We start from the raw sequence: 25,605 nt of genomic DNA on the forward strand, positions 1-25,605 counted from the left end.
ATTGATCCTTTGTGTTACAAACAATACAGTTCTATTCTTTTAGTTATTTTTAAATGTACAATTAAGTTATTATTGACTACAGTCATCCTGTTGTGCTATCAAATAGTAGGTCTTATTCATTCTTTATATTTTTCTCTTTTGTATCCATTAACCATTCCCCCCTCCCTGCTCCAATTACCCCTTTCAGCCTCGGGTAACCATCCCTCTACTCTCTATGTCCATGATTTCAGTTGTTTTGATTTTTAGATTCTACAAATAAGTGAGAACATGTGATGTTTGTCTTTCTGTACCTGGCTTATTTTACTGCATGATCTCCAGTCCCATCCATATGGTTGCAAATGATAGGATCTCATTCTTTTTTATGGCTGAATAGTACTCTATTGTGTATACATACCACATTTTCTTTATCCATTCATCTGTTGATGGATACTTAGGTTGCTACCAAATCTTAGTTATTGTGAATAGTGCTACAATAAAGGGGAGTGCAGATATGTCTTCCATATATTAATATGCATTCTTTTGGGTATATACCCAGCAATAGGATTTCTGGATCATATGGTAGTTCTATTCCTAGTTTTTTGAGGAACCTCCAAACTTCATGGTGGTTTTACTAACTTACATTTCCACCAACAGTGTATGAGGGTTTGCATTTCTCCACATCCTCACCAGCATTTATTATTGCCTGTCTTAGATATAAGCCATTTTAACTGGGATGAGATGATATCTCATTGTAGTTTTGATTTACATTTTGCTGCTGATCTGTGATGTTGAGCACCTTTTTATATGCTTGTTTGCCATTTGTATGTCTTCCTTTGAAAAATGTCTATTCAGATCTTTTGCCCATTTTTTGATTAGATTATTAGTTTTTTTCCGATAGAGTTGTTTGAGCTCCTTATATATTCTGGTTATTAATTCCTTGCCAGATGGGTAGTTTGCAAATATTTTCTCATGTTCTGGATATCTTTTCATTTTGTTGATTGTTTCCTTTGCTGTGCAGAAGCTTTTTAACTTGATGTGATCCCATTTGCCCATTTTTGTTTTGGTTGCCTGTGCATGTGAGGTATTATATAGGAAATTTTTGCCCAAACCAATGTCCTGGAGAGTTCCCAAATGTTTTCTCATAGTAGTTTCATAGTCGGAGGTCTTAGATTTAAGTCTTTATTCCATTTTGATTTGATTTTTGTACATGGTGAGAGATAGGGGTCTAGTTTCATTTTTCTGCATATGAACATCCGGTTTTCCCAGCACCGTTCGTACTTTTTTTTTGAGACGGAGTCTTGCTGTGTCGCCCAGGCTGGAGTGCAGTGGCGCCATCTCAGCTCACTGCAAGCTCCGCCTCCTGGATTCACGCCATTCTCCTGCCTCAGCCTCCGGGGTAGCTGGGACCACAGGTGCCCACCACCTCGCCCAGCTAATTTTTTGTATTTTCAGTAGAGACAGGGTTTCACCATGTTAGCCAGGATGGTCTCAATCTCCTGACCTTGTGATCCGCCTGCCTCGGCCATAGTGCTGGGATTACAGGCTTGAGCCACCACGCCAGGCCAGTTTTCTTTTTTTGATGTGTCTTTGTCTGGTATTGGTATCAGGATAAAACAGGCTTCATAGAATGAGTTTGGACGTGCTCCCTTCTTCCCTATTTTTCAGAATAGTTTGAATAGAATCAGTGTTAGTTCTTTCTTAAATGTTTGGTAGAATTCGGCAGTGAAGTCACTGGGTCTCAGGCTTTCCTTTACAAGGAGACTTTTCTTTTTTTTTTGAGATGGAGTCTCGCTCTGTTGCCCAGGCTGGAGTGCAGTGGCGCGATCTCGGTTCACTGCAAGCTCCGCTAGGGGGAGACATTTTACTGCAGCTTTGATCTCTTGTTATTGGTCTGTTCAGGTTTTGGATTTCTTCCTGGTTCAATCTTGGTAGGTTGTATGTGTCTAGGAATTTGTCCTTTCTTCTAGATTTTCCAATTTATTGGTATATAGTTGCTCATAGTAGACACTAATGACCCTTTGAATTTCTGCAGTGTCCGTTATAATGTCACCTTTTTCATCTCTCATTTTATTTGGATCATCTCTCTTTTTTTTTTTTTTTTTGAGACAGAGTCTCGCACTGTCACCCAGGCTGGAGTGCAGTGGTGCGATCTTGGCTCAGTGCAATCTCTGCCTCTGGAGTTCAAGCTATTCTCCTGTCTCAGCCTACCGAGTAGCTGGGGTTACAGGTGCCTGCCACCACGCCTGGCTAATTTTTTAGTAGAGACAGGGATTCACTATTTTGGCCAGGCTAGTCTCAAACTCCTGACCTCGTGATCTGCCTCCCCATCCCCCGCCTTGGCCTCTGTAAGTGCGGGGATTACAGGTGTGAGCCATTGCACCTGGCCAGATCATCTCTCTTTTTTACTTAGTCTAGCTAACGGTTTGCCAATTTTGTTTATTCAAAAAACCAACTTTTTGTTTCACTGATTTTTTAATATTGTTTTCTTCATTTGAAATTCATTTATTTCTGCTCTGATCTTTATTATTTCTTTTCTTTTGCTGATTTTGGGTATGGTTTGTTCTTGCTTTTCTAGTTCTTTAAGATGCATTGTAGATTACTGATTTGAAGTTTTTCTCTCTTTTTTTGGTGTAGGCACTTAGAGCTATAAACTTCCCTATTAGTACTGCTTTTGCTGTATCCCATAGATTTTGGTATGTTATGTTTCCATTATCATTTGTTTCAATGAATTTTTCAATTTCCTTCTTAATTTCTTCATTGACCCACTGGTTATTCAGGGGCATGTTATCTAATTTCCGTGTGTCTGTATACTTTTCAGACATTCTCGTTATTTATTTCATTGTGGTCAGAGTTGCTTGATATCATTTCAATTTTTTGGGTGTTTTAAGACTTGTTCTTTGACCTAACATATGGTCTATCCTTGAGAATGATTCATGTGCTGAGGAAAAGAATGTATATTCTGCCGCCATTGGATGAGGTGTTCTATCAATATCTATTAGATACATTTGATCTATAGTGCAGATTAAGTCTGATGTTCCTTTGTTGATTTCCTTGCTGGAAGATCTCTCCCATGCTGAAAGTGAGGTGCTGAAGTCTCCAGCTATTATTTTATTGGGCCTATCTCTCTCTTTAGCTCTAATAGTATTTGCTCCATATATCTAGGTACTCCAGTGTTGGGTGCATATATTTTTAAAATTGTTATATCCTCTTGCTGAATTGATTTCTTTATCATTATATAGTGACCTTCTGTGTCTCTTCTTATAGTTTTTGTCTTGAAATCCATTTTGCCTGATAGAAATATAGCTACTCCTGCTCTTTTTTGGTTTCCATTGGCATGGAGTATCTTTTTCCATCCCTTTATTTTCAGTCTATTTGTGTCTTTATAGATGAAGTGTGATTTTTGTAGACAACAGATCATTCAGTCTTGTGTGTGTGTGTGTGTGTGTGTGTTTAAATCCATTCAGCTACTCTTGTGTCTTTTGATTGAAGAGTTTAGTATATTTACATTCAACGTTATCGAATGTAATAATGTTTTTATCAAATGTAAATGGACTAAATGCTATTATTGATAAGTAAAGACTTAGTCCTGTCATTCAAACTTATTATTGATAAATAATGACTTAGTCCTTCCATTTTGTTGTTTCCTGGTTTTGTGGTCTTCTTTTTCCTTCTTCCTGTCTTCCTTTAGTGAAGGTGATTTTCTCTGGTGATGTGATTCAGTTTCTTGCTATTTATCATCTATCATATATCTATCTTTTTATATCTTTTTGTATCTATCGTATAACCTATTATTTTAAGCTGGTAACAACTTACTACTGTTTGCATAAACAAACAAACAAAAAATCAAAGAAAACTAATAAAAACTCTACACCTGAACTTTACCACCCTTCCCTTTTTTAACTTTTTGTTATTTCTATTTATATCTTATTGTTCTGTCCATGTTTTGAAAAGTTGCTGCAGTTATTATTTTTGATTGGTTCATCATATATTCTTTCTACTTAGGATAAGAGTAGTTTATACACCACGGTTACAGTGTTACAATATTTGTGCTTTTCTGCTTACTGACTAGCACCAGTGAGTTTTATACGTTCATGTGATTACTTATTACTCATTAACATCCTTTTCTTTCTGATTGAGGTACTCCCTTTAGTATTTTTTATAGGACAGGTCTAGTGTTGATAAAATTCCTCAGCTTTTGTTTGTCTGGGAAAGTCTTTATTTCTCCTTCATGTTTGATGGATATTTTTGCCAGATAAACTATTCTAGGATAAAAGGATTTTTTAATATTATTTTAATATTTGATATTCCTTCAGCACTTTAAATATGTCATGCCACTCTTTCCTGGTCTGTAAGCTTCCCATGGAAAAACCTGCTGCCAGATGTATTGGAGTTCCATTATATGTTATTTGTTTCTTTTTCCTTTTTCTTTTTTTTTCTCTTTTTGAGATGGAGTTTCACTCTTGTTGCCCAGGCTGGAGTGCGATGGCGCGATCTTGGCACACTGCAACCTCCGCCTCCTGGGTTCAAGCGATTCTCCTGCCTCAGCCTCCCCAATAGCTGGGATTACAGGTGTCTACCACCATGCCTGGCTAATTTTTTGTATTTTTTAGTAGAGATGGGGTTTCACCATGTTGACCAGGCTGGCCTTGAACTCCTGACCTCAGGTGATCCACCCACCTCGGCCTCCCAAAGTGCTGGGATTACAGGCATGAGCCACTGTGCCTGGCCATACTTCTTTTCTCTTGCTGCTTTTAGGATTCTTTCTTTATCCTTGATCTTTGAGAGTTTATTAAATGCCTTGAGGTACTCTTCTTTCGATTAAATGTGCTTGGTATTCTATACCTTCTTGTACTTGGATATTGGTATCTTTCTCTAGGTTTGGAATGTTGTTTATTATCCGTTTGAATAAACTTTCCATCCCTATCTCTTTTCCTGCCTCCTCTTTAGAGGCAAATCTAAGAGTTACTGAATTTGTGGATTTTTAGATCCTACAGGCTTACTTCATTGTTTTTTATTCTTTTATTTTTGTCTCCTCTGACTGTGTATTTTCAAATAGCCTTTTTTTCCCCACCCAGGCTGGAATGCAGTGGCGCAATCTTGGCTCACTGCAAACTCTGCCTCCCAGGTTCAAGCAATTCTCTGCCTCAGCCTCCCGAGTAGCTGGGATTACAGGCACCCACCACCATGCCCAGCTAATTTTTGTAGTTTTAGTAGAGACGGGGTTTCACCATCTTGGCCAGGCTGGTCTTGAACTCCTGACCTTGTGATTCACCTGCCTTGGCCTCCCAAAGTGCTGAGATTATAGGCATGAGCCACCGTGCCTGGCTTCAAATAGCCTATTTTCAAGCTCATGAATTTTTTCTTCTGCTTGATCGATTCTGCTATCAAAATACTCTGGGCTGGGCACAGTGCCTTACACCTGTAATCCCAGCACTTTGGGAAGCCAAGGCGGGTGGGTCACGAGGTCAGGAGATCAAGACCATCCTGGCCAACATTGTGAAACCCTGTCTCTACTAAAAATACAAAAATTAGCTGGGTGTGGTGGTGCATGCCTGTAATCTCAGCTACTTGGGAGGCTGAGGCACAAGAATCGCTTGAACCCAGGAGGTGGAGGTTGCAGTGACACAAGATGGCGCCACTGCCCTCTAGCCTGGTGATAGGGCAAGACTCCTTCTCAAAACAACAACAACAATAGTCTGATGCAGTCTTCATTATGCCAATTGCATTTTTCAGCTTCAGAATTTTTGCTTGATTCTTTTTAATTATTTAAAGCTCTTTGTTAAATTTATCTGATAGAATTATGAATTATTTCTCTGTGTTATCTTGAATTTCTTTGAGCTTCCTCAAAACAAGTATTTTGAAGTCTCTTTCTGAAAGGTTACATATCTTTCTCTCTTCTGGATTAGTCCCTGGTACTTTATTTAGTTCATTTGGTAAGGTCATTTTTTTCCTGGAATGTCTTGATACTTGTAGATGTTTGTCTGTGCCTGAGCATTGAAGAGTTAGGTATTTATTGTAGTTGTCACTGTCTGGGCTTGCTTGTACCTATCTTTCTTGGGAAGGCTTTCCAGATATTTGAAAAGACTTTGGTGTTGTGATCTAAGCTATATCTGCTTTAGGGGGCACCCCAAGCCCAGTAACAGTGTGGTTCTTGCCGACTCGTAAAGGTAGTGCCTTGATGGTCCTGGACAAGATCTGGAAGAATTCTCTGGTTTACCAGGCAGAGACTCTTGTTCTCTTCCCTTGCTATCTCCCAAACAAACAGTCTCTCTCTGTGTTCTTAACCACCTGAAGCTTGGGGTAGAGTGACACAAGCACCCTTGTGGCCACAATCACTATGACTGTGCTGGGTCAGACTTGAAGCCAGCACAGCACTAGGTGTTGCCCACGGCTTGCTGTAATCACTCCCTGGCTACTATCTATGTTCACTCAAGGCCCTGGGGCTCTACAATCAGCACGTGGTGAAGCCAACCAGGCTTGTATCCTTCCCTTTAGGATCATGAGTCACCCCAGTCCCCTGGCAGTTCTAGAGGTGCCATCAGGGAGCTAGTGACTAGAGTCAAAAGCCTTAGAAAGCCACCTAGTATTCTATTGTACTGTGGTTGAGCTGACCCTCAAACCACAAGAAGCAGTTCTTCCCACTCTTCCCTCCACTTTTCAAAGGTGGAGGAGCCTTTCCTTGTGGCCACTGCCACCACAGGTCCACGGGAAGTACTGCCAGACTACTGCCTGTGTTCCCTTAAAGCCCAAGGATTCTTAGTCAACTTGTGGTGAATTCTGCCTGGCCTGGGATTCACTCTTCAGAGCAGTGGGCTTCCCTCTGGACCAGGGCAGATCCATAAATGCTGTACAGGAGCCAAATTCTGGAATTGGGGACCCCAGGAGCCTGCTTGATGTTTTATTCTTCTGTGGCCGAGCTGGTATTTAAAGTGCAAGACAAAGTTCCGTTTACCCTCTGCTTTCCTCAAGCAGAAGAAGTCTTGCCCCATAGCCACCACAGCTAGGAATGTGCTGAGTTTCACCCAAGGCCCTCACCATAGTACCTGCGTATTGCTGCTGGTTATTCAGGGCCCAAGGGCTCTTCAGTTAGCAGGTGACGAATCCTACCAGGACTGAGTCCTTTCTTTCAAGGCGTCAGGTTCCCTTTTGACCCAAAGTATGTCTAGAAATGCTATCAAGGAGTTAGGGCCTGGAAAGACAGCCTCACACCCCTGACAGGTGCCCTATCCTGCTGTGGCTGACCCAGTATCCAAGATGCAAGAAAAAATCCTCCCCACTCTTCCCTCTCCTCTCCCTGAGTGGAAGGAAGGAGTCTCTTTTGGAGCCATGAGCTGTGTGGCCTGGAGTTAGGGGAGGGGAGGCACCCCTCCTGCAGCCACCCCAATTTGTGTCTCTGGAGGTTGTGTTCACCCCTGCCCAGTCTGTTGTCTCTGGGCCCAGTTCAGCACTAGGACTCACATAAAAGTTGCAGTCCTTGTGGCCTAGACTGCCTTTTAAGTTTATTAGGGCCCCTGGGCACTTTAGCCTGCTGTGGTCTGTGGCTAGGCTTGTGGAAACTCAAGTCCCAACTGCTGGGATCAGCAATTCTCCTCTGGCCAGGGCTGGTTTGAATACTCCCTCTGTGGGCAGACATCAGCTAAGTTTGGTCCAGTTTTCTTTTCTGCCGTAACAGAACAGCACTGAGTTCAGTGGCTCATAATTGCTATGCTCTCCTTCCATCAGCGCCCATAAATGCTCTGCATACCACACCACAACGACCTGGCGGGTAGGGAAGGGGTGGCATGTGCAATTCAAGGCTGGCTTTTGTATCTCATCAGTGCCTCTTTGAGCAAGATGAAGTTAAAACCAGGTACCATGACTGCTCACCTGATTTGTAGTTCTTATGAAGGTATTTTTAATATAAATACTTGTTAAATTGGTGTCCTTGCAGCGGGTGATTGGTGAAGCCTTCTATTCTGCCATCCTGCTCCGCCTCTCCAATTAGCCACTTTTAATACCTTGTATCTTCAACTGAGAATTTTTGAAGTCTCACTTAACATCAGTATTATGGCAGAAAAGGAGAAATCACACACAGCTTGTCTTTGGATGACCAAAAGCAAACCCTTGTCTTTTTTTTTTTGCCTCTAAACTCAATTCCATTTGGTCTCAAATACCTTTTAACTCGGCTATAGTATAGTCTCTTTTAAGAAGATTTACATATTTAATAAAAACAAATGACTATGACTCACTAATATGTGTTTCTTTTCTTTTCTTTCTGTCTTTTAAAGATAGTGTTTTTAGAAGAAGCATCTCAACAAGAAAAACTGGCCCAAGAATGGTGCTTCAAGCCATGTGAAATAAGAGAACTGAGCCACCAGTAAGTTGTTACTTCTTCCCTTTTACTGGGTGCCACTAATAAGCTTAAATTATAGAAAACCTGCCTTGAGAGACAGAGAGACTTTAAAAAATAATATTAATTTTAAAATAATTATTTTTCATTAATTATTTGTTAAAGGAGGAGATGGGAAGGAAAAGGTAAACAGTAAGCTGAAGGATGGAAACTTAAGAGAGCTAGAGGCTGCCATGGTTCATCAATTTCTTTAGCATATATTTGTTGAGCATGCTATGTGCAGTACCTAGGGTCTGGAGGTGAAAAAGATCTTCAAAGTCCTTGTCCTCACAGGGTTTACAGTCCATGGGGGACAAAGACAGTAAACAAGCAAACAGATACCTGAGCATGACCATGGTAGATTGTGATAGCTTCTATAAAGGAAGGAAACAAGGTGGGGTGGGTATGATAGAGGTTAACTATTAAGAAGTAGGGAGGAGGCAGGCGTGGTGGCTCACGCCTGTAATCCCAGCACTTTGGGAGGCCGAAACGGGCGGATCACGAGGTCAGGAGATGGAGACCATCCTGGTTAACATGGTGAAACCCCGTCTCTACCGAAAAATACAAAAAATTAGCTGGGTGTGGTGGTGGGCACCTGTAATCCCAGCTACTCGGGAGGCTGAGGCAGGAGAATGACGTGAACCTGGGAGGCAGAGCTTGCAGTGAGCCGGGAGGCGGAGGTTGCAGTGAGCCAAGATCACGCCACTGCATTCTAGCCTGGGTAACAGAGCGAGACTCCGTTAAAAAAAAAAAAAGCCACGCAAAAACAAAAGAAGTAGGGAGAAAAGAAAATTTGAGAATCAATTGGTTGGGGAAGTTCAGAAGCCCACTTGAGCTGTGATATTATATTTCAACTACCTTTAGTGATTTTTAATATTTGTTATATTTTATATATAACATGTATTTTATATATAACATATATTTAATATATGTTATACAGTTTTTAAAGAAATGATTGGGCCAGGCATGGTGGCTCACACGTATAATCCTAGCACTTTGGGAGGCCGAGGCGGGTGGATCACCTGAGATCAGGAGTTCAAGACCAGCTTGGCCAACATGGTGAAACCCCGTCTCTACTAAAAATACAAAAATTAGCCTGGTGGCACATGTGGCACCTGTAATCCCAGCTACTCGGGTGGCTGAGGCAGAAGAATCTCTTGAAGCCAGGGGGCACAGGTTGCAGTGAGCTGAGATCACTCCACTTCACTCTAGCCTGGGTGAAAGAACAAGACTCTATCAAAAAAACACAAACAAACAAACAAACAAACAAAAAACTCAGTTTCCTCATAGCCTGCTTGATATGTTTTATGGAAATGGGAAAACTTTTTTTGATTATATTTTTTATTTTATTTTATTTTACATTTATTTTACTTTAAGTTCTGGGATACATGTGCAGAATGTGCAGGTTTGTTACATACGTATACATGTGCCATGGTGGTTTGCTGCACCTATCAACCCTTCATCTAGGTTTTAAGCCCCACATGCATTAGATATTTGTCCTAATGCTCTCCCTCCCCTTGCCCCCCATCCCCCAACAGGCCCCGGTGTGTGATGTTCCCCTCCCTGTGTCCATTTGTTCTTATTGTTCAACTCCCACTTATGAATGAGAACATGCGGTGTTTGGTTTTCTGTTCCTGTGTTAGTTTGCCGAGAGTCATGGCTTCCAGCATCATCCATATCCCTGCAAAGGACATGAATGGGAAGACTTTTTTAAAGCTAAAATATTTTATCTTGTTTCAGGCCAAATAAGTTCCAAGATCAATAAAAGTGGTACCATTTATATTCTGAAAACACTGAAAACTTGGAAATTGACTTTCACATAATATAGAGGAACATTGTTTCACGTAATAGAGAAACATTGAACTAGGAATGAAAATACCTGGTTTGAATCCACAGACTGTAGTTTTGCAGATGTTAAATGTGAAGTAAGCCACTTTCCCTCTTTGAGCTCATCTAGACTATGAAGCTCATCTCTGGTCATAGTCCAGAGAGACAGAGTAACTGTTTATAAAGTTTCACTCCACCTGCAGTTCTACTCACATGCCTTGCCTCCTTCCCTCTCCCTGCTGCCTCTCTATGGACTTGGAAGTGTGTGGGTGGTGGGCATGGTAATGAATATAGTAGCTTCTGCTGTTACCATCTACTTCCTCTTCCTAGATTTTCACGTAAGAATCTATGATGAGGAACAACTGACATTGATAGTCTCCTCCTTGTGTGTCTTTGTGATGGAGGATTAGAAGAAGGCTTGGAAGTAGTTGAAGTGGAGGCTGAGATGGGATGAGAGAATGGTGGAAGTGGTTGTAGGATGGGGAGGAGAGTAAACGTAACTGTGGGTCTTCACATCCTTTTCTTCCTCTTTATGAGGTTGCTTTTGAAATTAAATCCATCAGAAATGCAGATTCTGGGGGCCGTATGTAAGTACTGCACACAAAGAAGTAGTAAGGTAAGAAATAATTTAAATTTTAGTAGAAGACTGAAGTCTTTGAAGAAAAATTATATTTAAAATGCAAAGAGATTCTTATATCAAGCACACAAGTTATGTGCAGTTGAATTTAAGTCATGATTAAAATACCATAAAGGGATGTCTCAGATCATTTTTAATAGACTTGGCCCAATACACAGTGTATCTACAAGTCTATCTCAGTACCATGTGGATTTTTTAAAAATGAAAATCACAGCTGGAGTACCATGGGCAGTGCTGTGGTAGGAGTGAATCAGACGGTGGCCATGGACGGTGGACAGGTTTGCAGGGCCAGGATTAGGGTGAGAGGAGTGAGGCATTCACCTCAGGCACAAAATTTAAAAGCAGCGGGGGAGGGGCAAAAATTCAGTGACCAAGATCAATACTTTTAAGGCAATATTTTAAAATAAAAAAATGAATGCATGGCCGGGCACAGTGGCTCATGCCTGTAATCCCAGCACTTTGGGAGGCCGAGGTGGGCAGATCACTTGAGGTCAGTAGTTCAAGACCAACCTGGCAAATACGGTGAAACCCCATCTCTACTAAAAATACAAAAATTAGCCAGGTGTGGGCCAGGTGCGGTGGCTCATGCCTGTAATCCCAGCACTTTGGGAGGCCTGGGTGGGCGCGCATCACGAGGTCAGGAGATAGAGACTGTCCTGGCTAACACGGCGAAACCCCGTCTCTACTAAAAATACAAAACATTAGCTGGGCGTGGTGGCAGGTGCCTGTAGTCCCAGCTACTCGGGAGGCTGAGGCAGGAGAATGGTGTGAACCCCAGAGGCGGAGCTTGTGGTGAGCAGAGATAGTGCCACTGCACTCCAGCCTGGGCTACAGAGTGAGACTCTGTCACAAAGAAAAAGAAAAAGAAAAAAAAAATTAGCCAGGTGTGGTGGCAGGTGCCTGTAAGCCCAGCTACTCGGGAGGCTGAGGCAGGAGAACTGCTTGAACCCGGGAGGTGAAGGTTGCAGTGAGCCGAGATTGTGCCACTGCACTCCAGAGGTGAGATTCCCATCTCAAAAAAAAAAAAATCAATGCAAAAACTCATGATGAACAAAACACCAACATTTTAAATAAAGACAGGATGTTGTTTGTTTCACAGCCATGCATTTTTTTGTGCAATGGAACAGTCACTTTCAAATAACCTGGATTCCCAGACCCATGGGGCCATTGCATTACCGGTAGGGCAGGTTGATGAGGGTGATGATGGTTTGGGTAACACACACATATATTGATACACACCTGTATTGTTTTTTGATGATAAAACTTTATTAATGTTTTCCATTTGGTGAAAAGATGGGTGGATGTTCTGATAAGCATATATGGGGGATATAGACATAATTTTTTTTGCTCAGGTTTTGATGTGGCTTGGCCAACACTGCAGATTTGGAATACCTGGGGGAAGTTGAGATTCTCTGAGGAAATTATGATGCGGATTAAGTAAAGTGAGAAGAGGAAAGCTGAAAAGAAGGGAGAAAGGAGAGCTTTTTTACCTTCTGCTGCAGCCTTCGGATCTCTTCTCTGCTTTGCCTGCAGCTGGGCTGTTAGTAGCTACAATTTAGCCATAAGTGATGTTGTGAGTGGAGAACCAAGTTTGAATCCTGGCTGAGCCACCAACAAATTGCAAGTCGAAAATAAACTTGCAATCCCAGACTTTCCTTTTCTTCTCTCTGCAAAATGAGTAGGTGAGCTCGCTGACCTCTAATGTCATGTGCACTCTCACATTCCATGCTTCTGTGTGTACAGATATATCTGTAATAAATCCTGGACTGTAACCTTGATTCTCAGAATCTTTTTATTGATAATCATTTCACAATGCTTACTATTTCCTTAAAAGGATTGTAACTTTTCTGGGTAAAAAAAAAAAAAAATCACACATCAGATGCAATAAATCCTTGCGCTTCTGTTGCCTCTGAAGACTTTGTACTCTGAATCATCTTTAACTCTCTCATCTCAGCTACGAAGAACATGCTCATTTCCCCTACATGAAAAACATAAAGTGACTTGAACTCTTCTGCATCCTAACTTTCACTATCAAATATTTTAAAAGGGAACTCTCCATCTGCACAGGACTTTTCCAAACACTCTCTTTTTAGCACTTAGTGCAGTAACCAAAACATTCTAGAGACTCAGTGAGTACTTTTTAAATGAAGAACTAAATCCTTCTGAAACTGGGTGTCTCCCCTGTTGATTGCACTGGGGTCTCAGGATTATTCCTGAGGTCATGCATTTTTGACCCTTACAGTTTTTGGCACTAGTCATTGCCCTGCTCCTTCTTGAATGTCTCTTCGTTACTGTCCCTGACACCTCTCCATGCTGGGTTCCCTCTGTTCTCCTCATAGTAACTGCCAAGATTGATCCTGATCTTCTCTTTCTCAGTCTTACTCCTGAAGTCGAAGGTGCTGCTTAAGATGTTGGTTTGTTCTTTCTTCCACAGAGATCTCTGGCATCACCAACTTCTAGAGTTACTTATATAGAGAAGACCCTCAAATCTGAATCGTTTCTCTTTTTTTTTTTTTTTTTTTTTGAGACGGAGTCTTGCTCTGTCTCCCAGGCTGGAGTGCAGTGGCGCGATCTCCGCTTACTGCAAGCTCCGCCTCTTGGGTTCACCCATTCTCCTGCTTCAGCCTCCCTAGTAGCTGGGACTACAGGCACCTGCCACCACGCCTGGCTAAATTTTTGTATTTTCAGTAGAGACAGGGTTTCACCGTGTTAGCCAGGATGGTCTTGATCTCCTGACCTCATGATCCGCCAGCCTCAGCCTCCCAAAGTGCTGGGATTACAGGCGTGAGCCACCACGCCCGGCCCTGAATCATTTCTTTAACTCTTATGTGACCTCTTATCCCACATCCCCAATTACTTCTTGGACAGTTGGCAGTCACACTTTGACACTGGGTTTAATATGGCATCATAACCCTCTCGCCATAAAAAACAGACTTTCCTTCTAGATTCTCTATTCTTTATGTCATATGTTCATGCTCACATGCTCAAAAACTTACTCGCAGCCAGGTGAGGTGACTCACGCCTGTAATCCCAGCACTTTGGGAGGCCGAGGCAGGTGGATCACCTGAGCTCAGGAGTTCGAGACCAGCCTGGACAACATGGTGAAACCCTGTCTCTACTAAAAATACAAAAAATTAGCTGGGTGTGGTGGTGGGCAACTGTAATCCCAGCTACTCGGGAGGTTGAGGCAGGAGAATTGCTTGAACCCAGAAGGCAGAGGTTGCAGTGACCTGAGATCGTGCCATTGTACTCCAGCCTGGGCAACAAGAGCAAAACTTCATCTCAAACAAACAAACAAAAAACTTACTCACTTTGACTTACTTCTCTCCTTTGTTTCCTAGAGCTAATAAAACATCAAGTTTTTTTTTTTTTTTTCATATTCATCCTTTTCCTTTCTGTATCCATCACCATGGTTTTTAATTAAAAGTATCCCCACTGGGAGACTCGGGAGTCACTCAACACATGGCCACCACCCCTAGATTCATCATCCTAAACCCTAAGCTCAATATATCACAGTCTGCCAAAGGAAAAAAACACAAACCCATATTCTCATGATCCCCTTTGTCTTAGCTCCCCAATAACACATGTATGTTAATTCACTAAATTGAGTATTCAAGACCCTTTAAAAAAACTTTTTCCTGTTTTTAGGAAAAATTTTTATACAGCAAAATACAGAGATCTCAGATACATAATTTGATAAGTTTTGGCAAATACGTATATACCCAGATAACCAGCACACCAGTCAAGATGTAAAACATTCTTATCCTAGGAAGTTCCCTTGAGCCCCTTCCAGTCTCTACTGCCCCGATAGGCAGACATTGTTTGTCTTCTCTCACACAGATTACTTTTGACTATTTTTGAACATCATATACATAGAATAACTCAATATGTACTCTTTTGTGTCTGAATTCTTCCATTCAACCTAATGTTTTTGACATATTCATATTGTTGTGTCCATCAGTTCATTCACTTTTATTGCTGCATAGTATTACATTGAACCATGGTTTGTTTATCCATATTTTCTGGTGGTAGATATTTACATTGCTTCCAGTTTGGGGCTAGTATGCATACAACTTCTATGAACATTCTCATACAATTCTTTTCTTAAACCTATGTTTTATTGCATTTGGGTAAATAGAAGTGAAATTGCTCACTAAGACTTTTTATGTCTGAGACCAGATCTACCTCTCTCTGTTTCCTCCTTTTTCTTTTTCCCTTCTTCCTCCTCCTCTTTTTTTTTTTTTTTTTTTTTTTTTTGAGAAGGAGTCTTGCTCCGTCACCTAGGCTGGAGTGCAGCAGTGCGATCTTGGCTCACTGAAAGCTCCACCTTTCAGGTTCACACTGTTCTCCTGCCTCAGCCTCCTGAGTAGCTGGGACTACAGTCGCCTGCCACCATGCCTAGCTAATTGTGTGTGTGTGTGTGTGTGTGTGTTTAGTAGAGACAGGGTTTCACCGTGTTAGCGAGGTTGGTCTCGATCTCCTGACATCGTGATTTGCCAGCCTCGGCCTCCCAAAGTGCTGGGATTACAGGCGTGAGCCACCGTGCCCGGCCTCCACCTCCTTCTTTTCTTCTTCCTCTTCTCCCTTCTCCTTCTTCTTTCTTTTCTTGCTTTTCTTCTTCCTCTTCTTCTTCTTCCTCCTCTTCTTCCCTCCTCCTCTTCCTCCTCCTCCTCCTTTTCTTCTCCTTCTCCTCCTCCTCCTTTCTCTTCCTTTTCCTCTTCTCCTCCTCTCCTTTTTCTTTCTCCTCCTTTTTCTTCCTCCTCTCTCTCTCCCTCATTCACCCATAATCTCCTGAACTAGATTATAAAGTCTTTGAGGACAATATGCCTTGTTTTTCTCTGGACTCTCCACAGGGCTTGGCAGAGTTTCCTAAACAGAGTAGACATTTGGGAAATATTATTTGGTTAAACAATTTAACTGCATGAGGAAGTTACACTGCTATTCCATTTTATGATGGGAGAGAAAGCAAAGACCCAAAGGACTGACATTGTGGAGAGGTCAGTGACTGATAGCTGAGAGAAATCCGTACTCCACCTTCCCTTTCGGAGTGCTTCCCACATTATAGGCCCACTTAATGCTGACTTCTTGATGTCCTTAAAAGTTCATTTCCATAGTTAGTGAATTAACAATTCCATCACGTGGAACGTAGTGACCAAGAGTACTGAACCAACAAACTGCCTGGGTTTGAATCCCAGCTCCAAAACTGACTGGTTAACAGTTACTTTTTTGCAAGCTACATAAATTCCCTGAGCTTTAGCTTACCCTTATGTAAAGGAGGGTAACAGTACTCTCATACTTCGTAAGTTTCTTGTGAACATTACATCATCATCATCATCCATAACATTTATTGATGCTTTCCATTATCTAGGCATTGTTCTTACACACACTAAATACATCCTCACGTCAGCTCTATGATGCTACTACTATCTCCATTTTACATAAGGGGAAACTGAGTCACACAGTTTTTTTTTTTTGAATATGTCAAATATCTAACTGCTGATTTATGGTCAAACCTGATTTCAGATCTAAGCAGGCCAAAACCAGAATGTATACACTTAACTGCTGCCCACAGATGAGATGATGTATGTAGAACGCTGTGCCAGTGCCTAGTGAATGTACATATTGAGGAAACATTAGCTGCCATCACCATCATTATTATAATAACTGACTACAAAAAAGCTAGTCTTTTCCATGTGATGTAGAGGCTTTCGTGTAGTCAGACAAGATCAAGATGACCACTGAGTCTGCCATTCCTTGCTCTTGTTTTAAAATAAAGCATTTAGAGTTACTCATGGCTTTATTCGGCTTACAGTTAGGTGGTATGTATACATTTGATTTGATAGCATGAGGAATTCTTTGTGATGTCAGGTTTCAAGTTCAAGTTGCTTACGTGATTGAATATTTACCTAGGATAATGTTGGCAGTAGACGGTCCCATCTTTTGGCAAATATCTGTTTGGATGAGGTTGGATACTTACTAGAGACTGTGGTGAACTGCATTAGCTCTTTAGAAAAACATTAAGTGTCTGTCAGCACCATACTGCCTCGATTCTGTGGGTGCTGCCTCTGAACACTTTCCAGGACTTTCTAATTTTAAGAATTAATAGAAATATGAATATGAATTGGTGGATCATGGTGGCAGCATTAGTGATCACAAGCCTCCCGAGCATGCTTGCCACAGCATCATAACTCCCTCTTCACTTCACCACTTACAGCACTGCCCGTTTGTGGTCCATCTCCTGAGATCACCTGTCCCTAACCAGCTTGTTCTTGCTGCTTCTATTTCAGAACTCAGTTTCTGTAACACATGGGAAAAGACTAGGTTTCTTGTGGTCAGACAAGATCAAGATGACTGCTGAGTCTAAAATTGCAGCCGGTCTGTTTCTCACCTTTAGTCCCCCTTAGTGACTCGTGTGCACATTCCTCAGCATGACTATAGAAGTTTAGACCTCCTCTTGCATTCTTGCTCTCTGACCTACAGCCACCCATTGTGAGAACGAAGTCTCAGGATTAAATCAGGGCTCCCCTCCTTTCTTGTGCCACTGCTGCTTTGCCTCTTCTCAATGCTGTGTTTTTCCCTCCCTCCATCATCACTGGTTAACCCCCCACCAGCTATTCCAACCTAGGAGCTATATCTCTCCTAGCAGAGCTTCATTTTTATGTCCTGACCTCTAAATAATTGGAGAATTTACAGTTGTCTGATTGCGTCACTTATAAACCTGCGTGGGGTGAACAGTGAAATCATGCTTAGGAAAAAAATGTGATTTAAAAAATACGGAAAATGAAGATAGATATTATTAAACACTTTTCTTCTCATCTTAATTTCCAGTGAGTTCTTCATGCCTGGGCTGGTTGATACACACATCCATGCCTCTCAGTATTCCTTTTCTGGAAGTAACGTAGACCTGCCATTCTTGGAGTGGCTGACCAAGTACACATTTCCTGCAGAACACAGATTCCAGAACATTGACTTTGCGGAAGAAGTATATACCAGAGTTGTCGTAAGTATCTTGTGTGTGAGTATGATATTCTGTTTGGTCATCTATAGGAGTATCAGTTTCTTAGGACAGATATAAATTATAAAGCATAGGCAGTTAAGCCTAAGATGGGCCACAGAGAATTTTTAAGTTTTTTTTTTTTAACAGTCCAGTGAGTTTGTGACCACTTTACCTACATAGCTAGTCAGTGGCAAAGAGAGAATTTGAATCCAAGTTTCCAAAACCCCAATCTGGTGGGTTTACGTTACTCTCTTACTTCCTGTGTTTTACTTTACCAAATTTGGGTTTACTGAATATGTGTGGTTCCCTACTCCTGCCAATCCATAATGCTGTTCTGAGGACCATATGGATTCGTTATGTGACCTTTGCAGAGTTATGTGACTCACTTTTCCCATCTGTAAAAAATAGAGATCATGATAGTACCTGTTTCACAGGATTCTCGTGATAATTAAGCAAGTTAATATTTGTAAAATTCTTAGAATAGTGCCTGGCACATGGTAAGAGCTCTATTTGTTTGCTTTAAAAATAGCCAAGGAAATTTAAAATTAAAAATTTAAATTACTGTTAGAAGGGATATTGTGTTACTCTGGGAGCTTTGCAAGGAGGCACTTGGTAATGTGACTTGAGCACTGACACCACTAGAGGGAACTCTGGGGCTAGTACAGTCATTGAACAGTGGCAGCAGTGTGTGCCAGCCATATGTTGAAGGCTCTGAAAGTGTCCTTCCTTCTCCTCTTTCAGGAAAATCAGTTCCTTTCTTTGTACTCCAATCCTATGCCCAGAACCAGAAACCACTCAGGAATCAGAAACAGTTTCTGCAGTAAAGGAGCTAAAGCGGAAATGCCGCCTTATCTGACCATTATGTCTTGGGTGTTCAGCGCACTTGGTCTGAACACTCATGGATTTTTGTCGGACCCATTGATTCCTCCTAAGGTGTTCACTAAATGTGGTGTTGGCAGTATTATAAGCCTTCCACATCTACTGACTTAACCATCTTGCCAGTTTTTTTGGTCTTGCATCATTCCAGCCTTAAAGAGTAAAAGCAAGTGCTAACATTTTTTTTTTTTTTTTTTTTTTTTTTAAGACAGAGTCTCAGTCTGTCACCCAGGCTGGAATGCAGTGGTATGCTCTCGGCTCACTGCAACCTCTGCCGCCCAGGTTCAAGCAATCTCCTGCCTCAGTCTCCCGAGTAGCTGAGATTACAGGCACCTGCCACCATGCCTGGCTAATTTTTGTATTTTTAGTAGAGACAAGGTTTCACCATATAGGTCAGGCTGGTCTTGAACTCTTGACCTCAAGATCCACCTGCCTCGGCCTCCCAAAGTGTTGGGATTACAGGCTTGAGCTGCCGCGCCTGGCCGAGCAAGTGCTAGCATTTATACACTTGCCTCACATAATTATAAATTCAGTGCAATTGTGGATCTTACACATTTAGCATGCACCACATGACACTAGAAAAGCTGAGAAGGACTAAAGCTGTGTATAAAGTAGCTGGCGCATTGTGTTAATGAATGGTGTTAACCACACCAAATCTTTATTGTCAAAATTTATTTATACCTCACATTGTTCTAAAAGAATGTGAGATAGCTGAAAATTACGTAATATACAACAAAAGAAAATGAGTCATGTAATAAAGGAGAAGAAAACAAGGGGGAGGGAAAAGTAAAATAAAACCAAGTAATCAATGTCTACTGTGGGGGTCCATGCATTTGTTAGTTTGTCATGAATTTGGCTTTACATTTCTAGAACCTGACCCAAAGAGGGAAATCAGTTACGAAATTTACTCTGCTTTTATGATTAAAAAACACATTTGTTAAGGTAAAGCATATCTGTGCTTCATACTGAAACTCAAGAAAATTAATCTCAGTATTCCTTAGTATGGATAGACACTATGCTGTCAAAATATATATTGTAAAGATGCTATACTACCAAAAAGTTCAGATAGATCATTCTTTCATGTTTAGAGGGATAGAGTATCAAGGACTATATATTTTTCGGGCAATACTCCATATAAATTATTTCTGACATCAGAGATTTGTTCAAGTATTTGATGTCAGGCCGAGTGTGGTGGTGGTTTAAGTATTTGATGTCAGGCCTGTAATCCTGGCACTTTGGGAGACCAAGGTGGGCGGATCACCTGAGGTCAGGAGTTCAAGACCAGCCTGACCAATATGGAGAAATCCCGTCTCTACTAAAAATTCAAAAATTAGCTGGGCATGGTGGCATGCACCTGTAAGCTCAGCTACTCAGGAGGCTGAGGCGTGAGAATCGCTTGAACTCAGGAGGAGGAGGTTGCAATGAGCCAAGATCAGGCCACTGCACTCCAGCCTGGGTGACAGAACGAGACTCTGTCTCAAAAAAACTAAATAAAAATAAATAAATAAATAAATAAATAAATAATTAAATAAATTGGAGAGCACATCTCCTATGTTTCTTATGTGTCTAAGAATGAATGAGTGTGGGCCCATAAACTTTTAAGTTGGAGGCACTGAGGGTATGGCTGATATCTGTTTAAGAGTGTTGAGATGTGTTAACTAGCCGTGTAGCCTACTCAATGGGCTGAACTCAGTGGAATAAACAGGAGTAGCTTTGGGTTTCCTTCCTCCCTTCCTTCTTCCCTTTCTCAGGGGTCTCCCTGTCCGATCCCTTTATTGTAATTAGGGCAGTTCCTGAACTTTCTAGTGTTTTCAGTTCATTCTAGTTGTTGAAAGAAAAACTTCACACAAATTAAATTTAACAGAGTAAATTCAGCAAAGAACGATTCCAGAATCAGGCAGCTCTCAGAACCAGGAAAGGTTCAGAGAACTCTGCCCAGCAGTGTGGGCAGGCAGCATTTAAGACAGAAAATGGAAGTGAGGTACAGCAACAGCTTGATTGTTACACAGCTCTGGGTTTGCCTTATTCAAACTTGTTCTGATCACTTGGCACCTGTGACTGGCTAGAGCTTAGCTGCTGCGACTGGCTGAGACTCAGCTATTTGTTACAAAAGCATATTACTAATTAGGCTTTCAGTGAGTTGATATACTAAGTTAGGTTGCAGTTCCTTATGAACTCAAAGTTGAGAAGCATGCTCAGGCCAAATTTAGTTTACTTTAACACAGTCCAGTTTGAAGCTACAATTTCTCATTCATTAAAACCTTCTCCCCACATAAGCCACATACCTCCTGGTTTAGGCCTGACACTGAGGAAGGGGCTTACTGTCAGTGTTTGTGTAGTGCTTCTAAATAGCCCCTGCTTTCCATTTTGATTTCATCTTTAAGATTGTAGAAAAGTGCTTAAAATTTTGAAAATTTTGAAAAATTTAAATTACATGTCTGTTTTAATTTTGAGTTTTATTTTAGTTTGGTTAGTAAATGTAATGTGTCATTTTTCTTGGGGATAGCTGAGATTTATGACCCAATAAAAGGTTAATTTTTATGATTATTCTGCAATTTTTTAAAAGAAGACTGTGTTTTCTCTGTTGATTTGACTTTTTTTCTATCTTTATGAGATGAAGCTGTTAAAAGTCTTGAACAGTTCTATTATTTTGCTCCATATTCTCCCATAATGGTGAGACAAGAGCATTTTCATTCTGTTCCCTTCTTCATTCCTACCCTTTTTGCCATGTCCTATGTTATAGCATCTGAGATTTTAGTTACATTTTTTTGCCATGTATACTGTATTTAATTTAACTTTTAAGTTTAATTTTTAAAAATTATCTCAATTTAATTCCAGTTTTTTATTTGTTAACATCTGCACTTAATTTAACAATGAGGGCTGGACACAGTGGCTCATGCCTATAATCCCAGCACTTTGGGAGGCCTAGGCGGGTGGATATTACCTGAGGTCAGGAGTTCAAGACCAGCCTAGCCAACGTGGTAAAACCCCGCCTCTACTAAAAATACAAAAATTAGCCAGGCATGATGGTGGGTGCCTGTAATCCCAGCTACCCAGGAGGCTGAGGCAGGAGAATCACTTGAACCCAGGAGGTGGAGGTTGCAGTGAGCCAAGGTGTGCCATTGCACTCCAGCCTGGGTGACAGAGCAAGACTCCGTCTCAATAATAATTATAATTTAACAATGAACTTTGCTTTTTATTTTGCAACTTGGATCCCTGTCTTCATTCATTTTTGTTGGAATATATCCTCTGACAATTCTTTCCAATCAGGTGGGTGATAAATATTCTAAAACCTAGAATTATCAAAAATGGCTTTACTTTTTTTTTTTTTGACTCTTGAACAATGCCTTAGCTGTAGAGAGAATTCTATTTGAAATTATTAGGCTGGGTGCGGTGGCTCAAGCCTGTAATCCCAGCACTTTGGGAGGCCGAGACGGGCGGATCACGAGGTCAGGAGATCGAGACCATCCTGGCTAACACGGTGAAACCCCGTCTCTACTAAAAAATACAAAAAACTAGCTGGGCGAGGTGGCGGGCGCCTGTAGTCCCAGCTACTCGGGAGGCTGAGGCAGGAGAATGGCGTAAACCCAGGAGGCGGAGCTTGCAGTGAGCTGAGATCCGGCCACTGCACTCCAGCCTGGGCGGCAGAGCGAGACTCTGTCTCAAAAAAAAAAAAAAAAAAAATTATTTATCAGCATCCAATGCGCCAACATCAATCTGATTCCCATTTCTTTCTAGTTAATTTTCTGGCCTTTGGGATTTTTTTCTTCATTCCTGATATTTTGAAATTATAATTGTTGATCATCTCAATTCATTCTCAGTTTAATTATTCAGTTCATTCTCTTTAATACATAGTTCTTTCAATAAGAGAACGCCTGTTTTCCTTCTGTTTCTAGGAATTCTGTTATTTCTCCTTCTGTCTCTCTCTCTATGAGTATATTCCTCTCTTCAATATATTCTTTCTTTTGATAATTACTATTAGAAAAATGTTGAAACTTCTGTTCTATTTTCATGTCTCTAAACTTTTCTTTCATACTACATTCTTAGGAGATGGTATGGGCCAATTTTGTAAATCATTAATTCACTCTTACTATTTATAATAACCTCTTCCTCTTTCAAGGATACGACATCCTGTCCTATTCATCGAAGTATGCTATTTTTTGTTCATTTTATGTCTCTTGTTGTTTTAGTAATTCTGCTTCCTCAGGTGTTCATTCAGTAGATATTTACTAAGCACCTCCTAGAACCCATACACTTTTCTAGTTGCTGGAGATTAAATTTGATACCTTTGTCATGGTATTGGCTTTTCACCTGGATTTGTGATGGAGAGTTCATCCTTGTCTGTAACTGACAAGTTCTAAACATCCTCTACTGGTAGCCAGATCTCTTTGTTTTACATGGAAATTGTCTTAATATTTGGAAAAATTGACAGGTTTCCAAATTCTTTTGACTTTTGGGACTAACCAATGTTGCTGAGTTCTCATTTGCTTTTTTAAAGCAATTGACTGGGCCAGATGCGGTGGCTCGTGCCTGTAATTCCAACAACTTTGGGAGTCTGAGGGCAAGAGGATCACTTGGGGTCATGAATTCAAGACCGGCCTGGGTAACATAGCAAGGGCTTGTCTTAAAAAAAAAAATAGTGGCTGGGCACGGTGGCTCACGCCTGTAATCCCAGCACTTTGGGAGGCCGAGACGGGTGGATCACGAGGTCAGGAGATCGAGACCATCCTGGCTAACACGGTGAAACCCCCTCTCTACTAAAAAATACAAAAAACTAGCCGGGCGAGGTGGCGGGTGCCTGTAGTCCCAGCTACTCGGGAGGCTGAGGCAGGAGAACGGCGTAAACCCGGGAGGCGGAGCTTGCAGTGAGCTGAGATCCGGCCACTGCACTCCAGCCTGGGCGACAGAGCGAGACTCCGTCTCAAAACAAACAAACAAACAAACAAAAAATAGCTAGGCATGGTGGCATGCATCTGTAGTCCCAGCTACTTGGGAGGCTGAGGTGGAAGGCTCTCTCGAACCCAAGAATTCAAGGCTACAGTGAGCTGTGATGTGTGATGGCACCACTGCACTCCAGAGCAAGACCCTGTCTCAAGAAACAAAACCTAAAATAACAACAACAACAACAAAATGCAACACACTGAATCTTGTTAGAGGCTACTGTCCAAGGTACGGCATGTTCCTTTCTATTATCCTAACTCCAAACTATTTCAGTCCTGCAGACACTTGAGCTTCTGATGTCTGTACTAGTCAAGAAAACCCTCTTCTTTCACAAAGGAGGAAACATGGAATGTAAGCAACTTTCTCAAGGTCCCATAGCTAATAACAGGCAAAACATAAGCAAGAGCCACCGTCTGGAGGGTTTTCCTCTGCACTTTAAAAGCTTCTGCTAAAGATACGCCCCAAAGTACTCAATCCACTAGTCCTTTTCCCAAGTGCTCAGACAGGTCAGGCAATATCAGTTCCATTTTCTTTCTTGAGGATCTTTTCACCTCCTCCCATTCTTTTGTTTCTGGCCAGCATTCTCTCTGGCACTACTGTAATCTTGGTATTCTCTTTGCCTCTTTCTTGCCTTTAATGCCCACTCCCTGGATCCAGGAATTACTTTTCTTTGGATTACTTTCGTGTTTTACTAAAAGACAGTTTCTAAAAACTTCCTAAGAAAGAGTTCATGGAGAGCAACATTTTCAAGTCATTCAGTACTTAATCATATTTCTATGCTACCTTCACACTTGATTGATAATTTACCGGGGTATAAAATTGTATGTTAAAAAATAACTCCTGGCCGGGCGCGGTGGCTCAAGCCTGTAATCCCAGCACTTTGGGAGGCCGAGACGGGCGGATCACGAGGTCAGGAGATCGAGACCATCCTGGCTAACACGGTGAAACTCCGTCTTTACTAAAAAAATACAAAAAACTAGACGGGCATGGTGGCAGATGCCTGTAGTCCCAGCTACTCGGGAGGCTGAGGCAGGAGAATGGTGTAAACGTGGGAGGCGGAGCTTGCAGTGAGCTGAGATCCGGCCACTGCACTCCAGCCTGGGCAACAGAGCGAGACTCCTTCTCAAAAACAAACAAACAAAAAAACTCCTATTGTGACAAACAACTTATATGTACTTGTGGGAAGACCTCCTTTTGAATTGCTAGAACATGAGCATTGCATTTTTTTGCAAGTAGTTAAGGGTCTGTGTGTCACTGTGGCCCTTAGAAAATTTTCTAAAGTACTTAGAAAATAGAAAACTATATAATAGAGTGTGTTCTATTTTCTAAGTACTTTGATTATTTACTTAGGATTTTTGGTTACAGAATGATATATATGAGTTGAATATGAAGGCATTGTTCTGCTTCCAGCATTGTTAGTGAGAAATCCAATGTCGTTGTGAGGCCTGTCATTTATCTGTGACCAGTTCTTTTTTTCCTAGACTTTTTAGCATCTTTTCTATACTTACAGACTTAATATCTCAAAATTATATGCCTTACTTTGGGTTCTCTTTTTATTCCCTGTGCTGACAATTCTATGAGGATTTTAATTTTAGAGATGAGTGTATTTTTCATATTTTTGTCCCTTCCATTTATTAAAAAAAAATTTAGATTTCTTATTCTAAACGTCAGACTGCCTAGATTGAGCCTAATTTTCTTATGTTCTCACCTTTGATTTTCATCTTTTCCTTTTCCTGAGCAATTCTCTTGTAATTTCTCCTACAACCCTCCTACTGGCTTCCACATTTCATTTATAATATTTTTACTTTTGGAGAGCTCCTGCTTTCTGATTTTCATAGCATTCTGTTCTTGTTTTGTGGGTGCAATAGTGTCTTTTATTTCTTTGAGGATGTGAGTCATAGTTGTTTTCTTTTAACTGAGTTTTCTTCTGACCTTATAGATTGTTTCCTCTAAGATTTTTTCCAGATTCTTTCTCCTCCT

General features: G+C 41.2%; 1 protein-coding gene across 4 annotated transcripts in view; it reads left to right on the forward strand.

Moving 5' to 3' along the window:
• Positions 1 to 25,605, forward strand: part of GDA (guanine deaminase) — a 113,107-nt gene that overhangs the window by 45,347 nt on the left and 42,155 nt on the right. For 3 of the 4 annotated variants that reach the window (XR_003115925.1, XM_025359457.1, XM_025359459.1), the window contains exons 2-3: positions 8,247 to 8,335; positions 17,640 to 17,811. Coding sequence is in view for 3 of the 4 variants with exons in the window: in XM_025359457.1 (XP_025215242.1) it covers positions 8,247 to 8,335; positions 17,640 to 17,811 (261 nt within the window). In the remaining variant the exon portion in view is untranslated. The remainder of the gene's footprint in view (positions 1 to 8,246; positions 8,336 to 17,639; positions 17,812 to 25,605) is intronic. The other variant, XM_025359458.1, reaches the window with a different exon arrangement.

Source organism: Theropithecus gelada, chromosome 15 (genome assembly GCF_003255815.1).
Source record: "Theropithecus gelada isolate Dixy chromosome 15, Tgel_1.0, whole genome shotgun sequence".
Classification (NCBI taxonomy): Eukaryota; Metazoa; Chordata; class Mammalia; order Primates; family Cercopithecidae; genus Theropithecus; species Theropithecus gelada.